Source organism: Dipodomys ordii, unplaced genomic scaffold, assembly GCF_000151885.1.
Source record: "Dipodomys ordii isolate 6190 unplaced genomic scaffold, Dord_2.0 Scaffold129, whole genome shotgun sequence".
NCBI classification, from domain to species: domain Eukaryota; kingdom Metazoa; phylum Chordata; class Mammalia; order Rodentia; family Heteromyidae; genus Dipodomys; species Dipodomys ordii.
In genome coordinates this window covers 1,438,595-1,452,651 of record NW_012267345.1, presented here as the reverse complement: position 1 = coordinate 1,452,651, position 14,057 = coordinate 1,438,595, and the positions used below count along the sequence as shown (strand labels likewise).

Sequence of the window (14,057 nt, the reverse complement as noted above, 5' to 3'; positions counted from 1 at the left end):
GCAGTCCACCTCTCCTCAGACCCTAACTTAACTGGACTTGAGTCACCATCAGTGCCTGAGGAGTGCCCAGGGCGCCTGGGACGTTGGTCAGAACGAGAGCAATCAAGGGGACGCTCACCTCATCTGTGTCACGGCCCCAGAAGCTTAGATGCCACACAGCAGCAGCCAGGCCGGGGCCACCATGGGGCACTTGACCCTGCAGACGCCTAGCGTGGCTCAGGTCCCCTCTGAACACAGGGAGTCTCCCCAGACCGCCCTCCTCAAGCCCCTCCCTGACCCCATGCAGCCAACATTCCGGGAGGACTGTCAGGCTTAACTGCTCTCTTAGTTGGAAGGTTCTATGCCTTGAATACTGGCAGGTAAGCAGCTCTTCAGTTTTCATGTGTGTATACATCAGCTTTGCACAGAAACTGTAATCAAAGTCAAATATAGCACTGAATGGAATGTAAATACTTTCACATTCTAAATCAATAAAAATATGTCATGGAAACTGGTCACTGTTTGTCTGACTTGGAGAACTACATGGTAGCTTTTGACCACTGCGCTTCTTGTAAGCCATCATGACCGGCCTGGGCTGCAGGCGGCAGCTCCTAGGGACCCTCCACACCCGGCACGTCAGAGTGTGGGCAGGCACTCAGACACCTGGGAGAAGACACACACAGCCCCCTCCCTGTTCCTGAAACATGCCCTGTGCCCAGTAGCTTTGTGCGGGTCTTAGGGACTCAGAACTGAAGAAGGAGGGATCTGTGAGTGCGTGAGTGTGTGTGGGGGTTGGGACTTGTAGTATCTCCCTCTTCATTTGCCAAACCTCTATCCGAGTCACGCTTGAGAACTGTTGCCTACTAACGCCACCCAGTTTCTGTTCCAGCAGGTACAATTCTGTTCTTGGCAGATTCAGACCACAAGAGGGTTCGCCAGGTAGATTTGGGACGTGGGGACCTCATTTTTGATAGCTGTAGCGTCAGGACTTAGATTCAGATGGTTTCTTTAATAGAGGAAAGTGCCATCTTCAGCACAGCAGCCTTGATAACGTGCATGAAGTCACTAGTGAGTACTTCTCGAGCCACCTGTCCAAACTTCCTATTGGCTGACACCCGGACACCAGTCCCCATGTTGGTCATGTCTTGGGAGATTGGCACATGCGTTTTTCAGTGTGCCTCTTGGTCCTTGGATTCTCAGTCCCTATGTATGTAGTCTTAATACCACTGAGGCTGAGGCTGGATCTTTGCACCATGAGAATTTTAAGGAGGGCAGGCAGACAGGAGCTTCAAGGGCTTGTTTTGGTACCTGGGATATCACTCCAAGGGAAAAGGAAAGCAAGTCAGCGCCCCCAACCTTCGTGCTTCTGTTTGAGTGTGCCACCACCTGCTGTAAGCCACTGCCTGGAGAGGGAGGAGCAGTGAGCCCACTGGGCCCAGCACTGGCTCCCAGCCACCCTGGAAGTCTGCACAGCAGCCCTCACGCTGCCTAAATTGGTAGGGTCAACCTGGAAAGCGGAACCTGTAGAATCAGACCTCGTGCTGTGGAGCATGGCCGGGACCTTTTAGCCTCACTTCACATTTTCCTCCCAGTCACCTCACATAGCAAGTTTAGAATGACACTGTCCTTCAGTGAGAGTCCTCAGGCCCAGGGTAGATAAGAATAGAAGATGCTTTCAAGGTACTAGCTACAATCTTAGATAGTAATATACCTGTGGTAGCGTCAACACATAAATTTGCTGTGAGGGAATATGCATTCCGGGGCGGCCATCTTGAGTTTAGCCTCTTGGAGAGGATGTGTGGGGCCCGTCTGTGAAGCTGAGCCCCTCTGGCGTGCACATGGGACAGGAGTTAGCAAAGGTGCTTAAAAACAACTGCTGGTCAGATGTCAGTCTTCAGGCAGCCTGCAGTGCTTAAAGCCAGTGTGAATATAAGTGATGGGAGCCTTGGGAGGGCTTCGACAGGTCATCTGTAGGGTCTTGCCTAGCTGGGATATGCTCGTTCGTTCTTGGGCCGAGCACTGCACGAGGGGAGGGCTGGGACACCATTACTGAAATGTTAACATGCCTGATTTTTTTTTTTTCTTTTTTGGCCAGTCCTGGAACTTGAACTTAGGGCCTACGCTCTACCACTTGGGCCACAGTGACACTTCCAACTTTTTTCTGAATAGTTTATTGAAAATAGTCTCACAGACTTTCCTTCCTGGGCTGGCTTCTAGCCATATCCTCAGATCTCAGCCTCCTGAGTAGCTAGGGATTTAGCAGTGGTGTGTACAAACTCCAACTCCAACCTGTGGGTCTCTTGGATTCAGGTGGCAGAGCCCCTTTCCAGGACAAGTAGTTGACACTGAGCTGCCCCTCGGCTTCTCCACACCACGGCACCCGGCCCTAGTCATCGCGCTGCTCTAACTTCTAACCACAGCCAGCCAGGCCCGTGCTTCCTTCCCTGGGTGTTGGATCTGAACAAGAGCCTCACTTGCAGAGCTGCTCTGTAGACTTCGGCTTGTTCAACAATTCCCTGTTCAAACCTGCTCTGTCGGCTCTGGGACTAGTTTCAACAGACACCTATCTAGAAAGGCCGGGAAAGCTGGTTTAACAGTTGCTCATACATAGCACTGGCTTTGAGTAAACCATAAAGCACTTAGTAAATAGCTACCACAGTGAAAATATTGCTGCCTTTAATTTTAAAATGCCCCTAATTCGTGCCACATGGACCTACAGATTTGTTCAGGGGGAATTCAGATGCATTCAGGGAGCCAGCCTGGCTTTGCCGTTCTTGCCCCTCTGCTGGCTCTTGGACCCATGCCTCTGTCAGTGGGGTCGGGGTCCGCCACAGTTTTCAGCTCAGTCTCAGCTCTTGGAACCGCCACCCCTCCGGGCAGGAGGCCTCAGGATGCCTTGGAGGGAGCAGCAGCTGTGCACAGAGGCTCACAGTGGTCGGCCTGGCCTTCCCTGAATTGTGGGAGGGGTGACCCCTCATGCTCCACTTGCCAATAGCTAGGTTCCTACCAGGAGGCAAAGATGACACATACTTAGAACTACATAACAGTGGCTAAAACAACTACATGTAATTTATGTTAATCTTTAAAATCACTAAGAATAAGAAAATGATGTGGATAAAGTACTTTTGAAATGTCACAATAATGTTAAATTACCTGTAAATTAGATGCATGATTTAATTTTAGGTCTGTCGGTGATACTGAAACACTGTCCTTGATCATGTTCTTCTAAGTTACTATTTTATTACCCGGACTTTTCTCCTTGGCATCCTCACTTTATTTGAGTAGTAGCTGTGGCACCGGTACTGAAATAAAAATGTTCATTAACACTCCTGATCTTGAAATAACCCTTTTTTTTTTTTTTTTTTAATTTTTGCTGGTCCTGAGACTTAAAGAGCTTGGGCTCTGACCATGAGTCGCCTTGTGCTCTAGGCTAGGGCTGTGCCGCTTGAGCCACAGTGACTCTTTGGCTTTTTCTGAGTAGTTTACTGGAGCTAAGAGTCTTACAGACTTGCCTTCTGGACTGGCAGCAAACCTATCCTCAGATCTCAGCCTCCTGAGTAACTAGGGTTACAGGCATGAGCCACCAGCACCTGACTTTAGAATAACCTTTTTTAAAGAAATAATTAACTTTAAAAGCAGTGTGTACTAAAACTTTCCTCCCTATGGTGGGCTTTTTACCTCCAGGGTATTAAATGCCTTGTTCTTAGGAAGTCTTGAGTATTAGACAGACAGACAGATATAATTTACATAGTTATTAGTTAGATATTAGGAGTTGGGGTTGGGAGGGGGGCTGTTTAGTTGTATATTGTGGGGCTTGAACGTAGGCCTGGGTGTAGTCGCTGGGCTCTTTTGCTCAAGTCTAGCACTCTACCACTTGGAGCCATAGTGCCACTTCTGGTGGTTCATTAGAGATAAGAGTCTCACAGACTTTCCTCCATAGGTTGGCTTTGAACCACAATCCTCAGATCTCAGCCTCTTGAATAGTTAGGGTTACAGGTGTGAACTACAAGTGCACTTTTTGGATTTTTGTTTTTTGGCTTTTTCCCTTTTTTTTTTTAGGTCCAAGACCAGGACTTGAACTTGGTACCTGTCACTTTTGCTCTACCAACTGAGCCATGTCTCCAGCCCCTTGTTGTTGTGAGACTTAGTCTTACTAGATGTACTTCAAACTTGAGTGGGCTAGTCCCTAATCAAAACAGTTACCATTCATATGTTTAGCCTAACTTACGTGTGGCAAGTCATAAATCTGAAAAGGACTATGCCCTTCCTGACGTGTAGGAAGGGGCAGGAGAAAGCCTCGCCAAAGGCCTGGGGGGTGGCTGGATCAAGCAGCTTTTGCCCAGCAAGCATGAGGTCCTGAGTTCAAACCTCCGTACCACCCCTCTCCCCACAAAAGCACAGCTGAGATGCTGTCCACAATGTTCGTACACTCGGGTGCTTTCCCCACAGCCCATGTAAGAGGTCGATACGTAGCTTTCCCTACCCTCTCCGCTGCGCACTGCTGCCTTAGCATTAGACATAGCTTAAAAACATGGAACAAAATTGTGATGGTGGGATTCATTTTCTTAAGACTTGAGCCCTTGGTTTATTTTTAGACAGCTGCTACTAGGGCCAGACAGACACGGACACATTCAGGACTTGGGACCACCTGGTCTTTTGCAAAAGACAAAAAAATCCTTTCTCACAGAGGTCTCCCTTCACTTATTAAACATTGCTCCTGAAAAGACCGTCGTCCCGATGAAAACGGGATTTAGAGTCTAAAATCTACAATTATTTTGTTTTCCAGGCCTTGAGTCACCACGTCCAAATATAATCCTCGGGTTGGTGATCTGTCAGAAAGTAAAGCGCTCTTCCAGTGCCGGAGAGGGAGATGAGAAACGGGCCCGGCTTCCGCAAGAAGAAGCGGATGTTTCAGTCTATCCCAAAGCAACGTCAGCCCTGCAGTCTGAGAAGCAGCCCAGCAGGTGCCCGCTGTACCCTGCGGACGTGGCTGTCAGCACCACGCCCCCCGGCTCTCCTCCACCTCCACCCCCTCTCCCCGAACCTCCCGGGACGAAAATACTGCCGTCCCTTAAGCCAGAGGCCACCGGCACGGCCACAGTGCCTCCCACGTCAGCCGCCAAGACCGCTTCACCCCTGGAGCACATCCTGCAGACTCTGTTTGGGAAGAAAAAATCATTTGAGCCCCCTGCTAAAGAGTCTGCAGGACTTCTTCTGGCTCCCCATCCCGATTCCAAAGCCCAGGGCGACGACAGTGGCCCTGCAGCGGCTCCTTTGCTAGACCCAATCGTCCAGCAGTTTGGTCAGTTCTCAAAAGACAAGGCTTTAGAGGAGGAGGAAGACGACCGTCCCTATGACCCCGAAGAAGAGTATGATCCTGAAAAGGCCTTTGAGGCCCCTCCTGCCGAGCGAGGAAAGCTCCGTGACGTGGAGACGGCTCCTGAGACGGCCGAGAGGGAGGAGGTGGCCTATGACCCCGAGGATGAGACCATCCTAGAAGAAGCCAAGGTGACCGTGGATGACCTACCCAACAGGATGTACACAGACATGAGCAGCAGCTCCTCCGAGAGGCCTGTGGCGTACATGGCCGGTGTCTCTACGCCCTCTCTGGTTGAGCAACAGAAAATGCTAGAAGAACTGAACAAGCAGATTGAAGAGCAGAAGCGGCAGCTGGAGGAGCAGGAGGAAGCTCTGCGGCAGCAGCGGGCGGCTGTCGGGGTCTCCATGGCACACTTCTCTGTGTCGGACGCCCTGATGTCGCCACCCCCCAAGTCGTCGCTGGCCAAGGCAGAGCCGTTCGCACAGGAGCCGCAGGCCTCAGACCTCAGTCAGGGAGCACTGGCAAGCCACGGCCCGGACGCCAGGCAGAACAGAGACCCACGGCAAGCCAGGCGGCTGGCGGCCGAGAGCATCGATAGTGAGCCACCCCCCAGGGTCCAAGTGGGCAGCGCGCTGGGCCTACAGAGCCCCCTGCCTGGGAGGGAGACGCCTGCTGGGGTCACAGCCGGCCAGGGGCCCGCACTGGGCCAGGAAGCAAGGGAGCCGGGGATTGCCCCCTGGGCTCCGGCCGAAAAGGCTATGCCCATGCCCGAGCAAGAAAGCCAGCGGTGTGAACACCCCGGAAACCCCGTGCCGCTGCCCTTGGAGAACATCCACCCCCCAGGCGCGGGGGAGAACGCAGCCAGGCCTGCCCGAAGAGTGCTGCTGCCCACCCCCCCGGGCCCCGCCTTCCAGCCCGGCTTCCCCCTGCAGAACGACGCGCAAGGCTTCGGCGCTCCCGGGGCTCGGGAGCCTTTCTCCAGTCCAGTGTTTGCACCTCAGGAAAAGCCTCTGGTCCCATCCCAGTATGAGGACCTAAGGAACATTCCGGCTGCCGGGAAGAGCGACAGCCTGCCCGTGGACACGGAGGGCGGCAGGGAGCCGCATCCCAGGCCTTTGGAGGGCACGGCTCCTTTCCTCTCTCCGGGGCAAAGGGGAGGGCCCCCTCCCCCCCAGTTTCCCGGCCAGCGCGAACTCACACCTCGCACTTTTGGGGTGCCAGGACTCCATGGCCCCAATTTCCCAGGTCCAAGGGGAGCTGTCCCTCCATTTCCAGAAGAGAGTATGGTTCCTAACAGTGAGGGGCCGAGAGGCCCTCTGCCCGTCAGGTTTGGGGCCCAGAAGGGGCCCATTCCGTCCTTATTCTCGGGGCAGCGCGGGCCTCCGCCTTTTGGGGACAGCAGGGGCCCCTCGGCCTCTTACCTTGGGCCCAGAGGCGGCGCCCCCGGCCAGTTCGAAGAGCACAAGGATCTTCATGCAGACCAGCGGGAATCGCAGGACGCCCCGATGGGCGAGATGCCCGGCCCCTCCGCCCCGTGTGACGGACCGGAGCAGGCTCCATTCATGGGGAGCAGGGGCCCCACGCCTTTCCAGTTTGGAGGCCAGAGGCGGCCTCTTCTGACTCAGATGAAAGGGTCTCGTGGAGGTCCCCCACCCTCTCAGTTCGGAGGCCAGAGGGGCCCGCCCCCAGGTCATTTTGTGGGTCCTCGGGGGCCCCATCCTGGTCAGTTTGAAGGGCCCCGAGGCCAAGCACCCGGCTTCATGCCTGGCCCCCGTGGTGTTCAGCCGCAACAATTTGAGGAACAGAGGGTGAACTCACCCCCCAGATTTGCGGGGCAGAGGCCCACGGCACCCCTGCCGTTTGGGGGGCCGAGGGGCTCTGCACCCTTCTCCGAAAAGAACGAGCAGACAGCTCGATTTCACTTTCAAGGCTCGTCCTCCCAAGCGGGGAAGCCTCCGCCGAGGCCCCTGCTGGAGCTCCCCAGCCACCCTGCACAGCACCGGAAGGACAGGTGGGATGACGCAGGCCCAGCCCTGCCCTCAGGCGCAGCGCCCGGACAAGGCCCGGAGGCCGATGGGCAGTGGGCAGTGTCGGACTTCCGAGAAGGCAAAGGCCACGAGTATAGGAACCCGGCCTTTGAAGGGAGGCAGCGGGAGCGGTTTGAAGCTGGCCCCAAAGAAAAGCCACTGGACGAGCTTGAAGGGCCGGACAGCAGGCAAGGCCGGGGGTTTGAAGACAGGAGGCGAGATCGGGAGCGTGGCAGGAACTGGAGTCGGGAGAGAGACTGGGAGAGAAGCCGGGAGTGGGAGCGACACCGGGAGAAAGACTGCGGCCGGGACTGGGACCGGGGCCGGGAGAGGAGCACCGGCAGGGACCAGGGCCGGGAGAGGAGCAGGAATCGTGACCGGGACAGGCGGCGAGACCGAGACAGGTCCCGCAGCAGAGAGCGCGACCGCGACCGCGAGAGGGCCCGGGACAAGGAGCGGGAGTGTCGGGAGCGCGGCCGCGAGGCCAAGGACAGCAAGGAGCACGGCCGTGGCCGGGAGGGCGGCCGCGACCCGAAGCCCGAGGCGGCCAGGACCCCCGAGGGGGGCGCTGCCGCCTCCTCGCAGGCCTAGAGGCCTGTGGGGCCCTGCCAGAGGCGTGTGCGGCCGGAGGGGTGTCCTCCGGGACACAGGCCCACCTGTGAAGGATCCTCTTAAAATGCCAAGTTCATAAAATGTGTTGAGCAGAGAGTTTTTGAAACAGCTATGAACTTAAATGCAGGATAGAATCTTCTGGACTTTTTAAGAATTACTGTAATGTGGTGTGTAATGGTTTCTTAAACTGTTCCCATCTCTTCAACTCTTTTCTTTTAAAAAACCCAAAACCTCAGTGTTTCCATTTAAGATTAGAGAAATGGGAAAATGCCTATAAAAAGCATATTGCTTTTTCATATTATAAAGTTATCTTTTCCAATAACTTGACTGGTGTAGATATTAAGGGAATTTCAGTAGACTTGTAGAGCCGTAGCTTTTCTGGCATCTTGTCTGCTTCGTGTTCCCGAAGCTGCTGTGGAAGGCTGGGCCCACGGCCCGGCGGGGGCTGGGGCTCCCCTTGCAGTCTTGGTAGCTTACCTGGAATGTATTGTCTTAGAAATTTTTTCCAAAACCAATTTAAAGCAACATCAGACCTAGTAGAAATTGTTTCATTTTAATAGCAGGTTACTGAAAAATGTTCAGTTTGTCAGCCTAATGAAAAAGTAAAGCAATTAAGAATATTTTAAGAGGGTGGGTGGGTGTCTCCCTTGGATGTGTACAATCAGGAATGAGTTGTGAAATTCTGCCCTCCAAGCAGCTCCCCAGGTGCTGGGCTGGGCGCCAGAGCCGGCTGCCGTGTGCAAGGTGATCATTTGAAGGTTTGTCACTGGAACGGAGCAATATTTGTACAAAGTCTGAAGTTGAGAAGGGGGTGGTATTTCAAGGATAGGCGAGGTCAAGGATGTTCCCGTGGGAAGTGTGAATAGAGAAAGCCTTGCTAACTTATTTGCCTGTACAAATACACTTTGATAATTCTTTTTATATTTTCATAAACTTTCTTTTGCAGATACAAAATTAGAAAATTTCATTTGTTCTTTGAGGTCTTTTATTCCATTGTACATCACTACAGATTTTTCACTTTATAGCACAAATTTTCAGTTGAGAAAACATTGACAGCGCTTTGGACTGTCTGGTGATACACGCCAAGTGTCAGTAGCTAAATAACATTGAAGTGAGTGAAAGTTGCAACATCTAATATGATGCACAGATTTTTTTACGTATAAAGCAAATTTTTCTAATTTAAATACCCAAGTGTAAAAATCAAGTGTGTTTCTTTAGGTTTACTTGATAGAAATTTCTGTACATTGTATTTTGTATTGCAGAGTGTTATATCACTGTACATTACAACACAGGACTTCGTAGGTTTTGTTACTTGAAGTAGAATAAATATCCACAGAGTTCTTGTCTGGGTCTTCACTCAGCGTAACCCCTGCTGCAGGGGTGCGGCCAGGGCTGCCGCAGAACCTTGGCAGGCAGGGCCTCCCGGAGCCTGTCTTGGGGTACTGAGGGCCTCTCCCTGTGTTTGCGATGGGCAGTTATAACCGGCTGGAGATGGCTGGTGACTGGCCCAGAGAGCCCCTTGCCTGCGGGGCGGAGGCCACCGCCGGAGGTTTAATTGCTGATGGCGACCTGTGGTTGGAGCAAAACATAGGTGCAAGAGGCGTGAGCCAGCATTCTTTGATGGAGTGTCCCCCAAAGCCTGGCCCTTTGCCACTGAGGGGGTGTCTGGGTGGTTAAGCTGCTGGTTGGGCGGGCTGAGTTGGTGGACAAGGGTGCTGTCTCCTGGTGACACTGCCTGCTGAGACCACCTGGCCAGCCAAGAGCAGAGACCCTGCGGGGGTCTTGTGAGCCAGAGCTTGCTGAGCAGAGAGTTGTGGCACCTGTGGCATCTCTGACCAACCACCGTCCCCTTGGGCTGGTCCTCAGGTCCTCTGAGGCGTCTGGGGGCCACGCAGCCCACTGGCATCCCGTGGCCACCCAGGCCACCTTTGTGCTGGCCCTGCCACCTTGGAAACACTTGTTCTGCCCTAAGCAGCACAAGGACACCCACCCCAGGAAGACACTTGAGCTCCACAATGGTAAAGGCCAGGTGCTGCTGCCAAGATGTGCTCCACACAGCGCCACCCGCAGGATGGGCAGACCCCGCAGGTGTCTGGATATGTCATCGTCGTCCATCCCAAGCCTGTGGGAACCCTTTGTGGGGTCTTGTGGGCATGACCCCAGCCCTGTCCGGTCTGCAGAGGCCTCACCCTGGCAAGGGGGTCTGCAGAGGCCTCACCCTGGCAAGGGGGTCCGTCAGAGGAACAGCAGTGGGCACAGCGTGGGCCGAGCTCTGGGAAGAGGTGACCAGCACGGCCAGGAAAAGCTCACTGCGCTCGGGGCACAGCAAGCGCCGGAGGAAGCAGAAGACGCTGAGTCTGCCCCGTTCCACACCTGCCGGGGGAGGCGGCACACTGGGAGGCGGCGTGGGCGCCACTGGTGGGGGCCCAGAAGTGTTGGAGCTGTTTCCCTTCATCTTACAAAATGGAGGTTTTATAGGATCTTTTCACCGTCACATTTAGTCATCCCCAGACCTCACCTGGCACCCTGGGTGGGCTGAGCCCGTGTTGGGCCAGGCTGAGCCCGTGGCAGGGCCTCCAGTTACTGGAATTGCAGGGAAGCTTCCCCGAACTCCAGCATTGCAGAAAAGCTGCCGTGGCCCCTCTGCTGCATCTGGAACGCCCGCCGCCTCTTCTGGCGCGGGCGCCTGCGGTCTCACGAGCACGCTGTCCCCAGGGAGCGCAGGGGTCCAAGCCACAGCCGTGCACACTGGGCCCCTGTGTCACGCGGATGGGCCTGCCGTGGACGCCAGATGCCTTGTGCTGGTCGGCACCAGATTGAGGGGACCCGGCTTGTCTTGCTGAGTCAAGCCATCCCTCCGTGGCCCAGCCACCGTCTGGTCCCTGGTCTGCCGTGAGCTGCTGTGTGGCTGGGGGAATGGGGGAAGGTGATGAGGCCCCTCCACAGACAGGAAGGTGACGTGGCCACACAGCTGCCCACACAGGACACTGCCAGGCGGACACCACACATCCACATGGGACACTGCCTGGCCAAGGGGCTAGCTGGAGCGTGCCCAGCAGCTGGGGCAGTTGGCAGGTGTGGATAGATGAAGGATGACCTGAGGGGACAGGAGGTGGCTTCGGGTATCCAGGGCCAGGCGCCCACCGGTGAGGGCTGGACACTGCTGACCACTCCATTGCAGGGTTATCACATGCGTTGCGTGGGCATTGGGACCTTACAGCCCCGGGCCCGGAAGGGAAAACGTGTCATTGAAGACTTCCAGGAGGGGCCTCAGCTTCCACACACATGTACGTGCAAGCAAGTGTACACACGCACACCCACCCAGAAAGTTGAGCAGGGAGGGGAGGGGCAGGGCTTGCCCACTTGGCTACTGTTGCTGGTGTGTTCCTGGTGAGCCGGTGCAGGGGCCACGGCCGGGCGGGTGCCCGCTCTGCAGCCGCTGCTCTTCCTCGGCCCTCTACCCCTCACGCAGAAAACTCAGCCAGACATTCGGAGCAGCACGCAGGACCATGAAGTGCCAAAATCGTCCGAGGGGGGGCCGTGACCCAGTCCAGCTAGTGTGACATGGATAATCACACCAGAGACCTCTGCGTGCCCCGGTGCTGCTCAGCCTGTGATCCTAAACTACTCAGGATCATGCAATCTGAGGATCATGGTTCAGAGCCAATTAACCAGAGAAAAGCCTGAAGTAGAGCTGTGGCTTACACAGTACAGCCCAGCTTTGAGTAAAAAGGCTAAGCAAGAGCACAGCGCCTTGAATTTAAGCCCCAGCACTGATGCTCTCACACACATACACACTCCAAACAAGTTTTTAAGTTTTTACTTTGGAATTACTATTAAAGGAAATGTAAAAGGAACACAGAGAAGTCAGTATCCCTCTTATCCAGTTTCCCTCAATGATTAGACTTTTTAATATAGCAATAGTGTCCCCTCAGAACTGGAAACTGACAGCTGGATGCATGTGTGCAGATCTAGGTTATTTTTCATAACTGTGTGTGTGCATTCAGACAGCCCCCACCCCTATTGGGACACAGCTTCCTGTCACCGTGGGCTGCCCTGCTGGCGGTTGGTTTTACCAGACACTTTTATAAGTGGTAAATATCTCATTAACTGGCTAACAAAGCCTACAAGCCAAGAGGTCCACGTTCAAGCTGTCTTGTCACTGGCTAACACAGTGTGGACAGCACTGGTGATCCTGCTTTGGGCTTTGCGTGCATCAGGCTCAAGTTCAGGGCCCGCCCACTCGCAGGATTTCCTGTCTTATCAGCGCTTCTTCACCACTGTTCTTGCCATGTGTTGTCTTTTGCTTCTCCTAACCTTGGGATGATACCTGTCATCATGATGCCTCCGACATAGTTCTCCTTTATAGAGGTTTTGGAATTTTTATAATTCAGCATAAAACAGAAACCAACAGAAAATTAAATCTTTCCTAGCGTGTTCACTATATTTCTGTATTATAGCAAATTTATATTGTGCTTTTTGTAAGTACCCCTACTTTTTTTTTTTTAACAAGGTGTGCTTGCTCCAGCCAACTGTAATTAAGTTTCTTGAGAACAACTTGTCTTACTTGTGGCCTGAGGGAATCCCTGAGAGCAGGCCCCTCTGTTCCTGGGCTTCCTTGAAAATAGCTTTGCTTGCGGCTGGCCAGCATCGGATGTTCTAGATCTGTCGTGACTTGAGTGAGTCATGTTATAACCTGTGCCAGTGTCATGTTTAGGGTCTTCTCACTCAAGGTCTACAGCATGCTATAAACAATGATTATATAGTTAGTGGCTTTATAATTTTGATTTTTAAATTTTGATCATTGCAATCATCTGAAACCTTTCGTATTGTGTAAAATAAGTGCGCTAATATTTTTTCAAAATGAGTATTCCGCGGTCTTGATATCCTTTGTCAAAAGCCATCTTTACCCACTGAGGATGTTATTGTTAGATGGAAAAAGAAAAACATATAAGACTCTGGTATAGTATTATTATTTATTGAAAAAAGAGATTGCAAAAAAGTAAGAATGCACTTTAAAGATAAATGGTACCCAAAGGAAAACTATGTCTAAATTCAAGGCCTTTAAATGCCCTCCCTTCTAAATGGAAAAAAGACTTCCATGCATGAGCTTCCAATGTGAGACAGGAAGTGATTATTTTGAGCTTCCAAAAATGAGTCTTCAGAGTGAGTGACCCTCAAGGGGCTGGTCCCCCTTGAGCACCAGTGCAGGCTGTGGTCCTGAGTCAAACGTGTGACCTGGCCTTGGATCTGGTACAGTCAGCCCCAGGGTTCTGAAAGCCACAAAAGAACTGTCAGCCATGGGGTGTGTGGCTGGGTACCAGGCAGGGGTCTGCTAGTCAAAAGCTACTCAGGAGACCGAGATCTGAGGATCGAGGTTTGATGCCAGCCCAGGGAAGAAAGTCCGTGAGACATTTATCTCCAGTAAATTACCAAAAAGGCCGGGCGCCGGTGGCTCACACCTGTCATCCTAGCTACTCAGGAGGCTGAGATCTGAGGATCGCGGTTCAAAGCCAGCCCGGGCCGGAAAGTGTGAGACTCTTATCGCCAATAAACCACTAGAAAACCGGAAGTGGCGCTGTGGCTCAAGTGGTAAAGTGCCAGACTTGCGCAAAAAAGCTTAGGGGACAGCGTGGAGGCCCTGAGTTCAAGTCCAGGACCAGTATAAAAAGAAAAAGAAAAGGAACTGCGGGGTGTGGCCGGGTATGACACACGGCAGGGCCAAGAGGGTGTGATCTGATACGGGGCCTTGGTCCGGCCTTCTACAGGCCGGGCTCTGCGGGGCCGACCGGGAAAGGGATGGATCCGGGAGGGGGAGGGACGTGCGGAGGCAGGCCCTGTGGAGGCAGGACACGGGGGCGGGGCCAGGCTCAGGGCGGGGCCAGACTACATAGGCGGAGCCAGGACAGGGGGCGGAGCCAGGCAGGGGGTGGGCCCAGACCACATGGGCGGAGGCAGGACGTGGGGGCGGAGCCGGACCACATGGGAGGGAGCCAGGCCGCATGGGCGGAGCCAGCCCTGGGGCGGGGCCAGAACACAAGGGTGGAGCCAGGCACTGACCCGGAGGAATGGGCCAAATACAAAGATGGGGATGGGGGAAGGGAGGCCAGACACCGAGG

General features: G+C 53.8%; 2 protein-coding genes across 4 annotated transcripts in view; both read left to right on the top strand.

The window, feature by feature from the left end:
- Positions 1–8,034, top strand: part of Dido1 (death inducer-obliterator 1) — a 54,285-nt gene extending 46,251 nt beyond the window's left edge. For all 3 annotated transcript variants that reach the window (XM_013030373.1, XM_013030374.1, XM_013030371.1), the window contains one exon: positions 4,766–8,034. In XM_013030373.1, the coding sequence (XP_012885827.1) occupies positions 4,766–7,917 (3,152 nt within the window). In that variant the 3' untranslated portion in view covers positions 7,918–8,034. The remainder of the gene's footprint in view (positions 1–4,765) is intronic.
- Positions 8,035–11,023: 2,989 nt separating this feature from the next.
- The window catches only part of Tcfl5 (transcription factor-like 5 (basic helix-loop-helix)), a 22,066-nt gene continuing 19,032 nt past the window's right edge, over positions 11,024–14,057 (top strand). The window contains exon 1 of the mRNA XM_013030351.1: positions 11,024–11,225. Within this exon, the coding sequence (XP_012885805.1) occupies positions 11,024–11,225 (202 nt within the window). The remainder of the gene's footprint in view (positions 11,226–14,057) is intronic.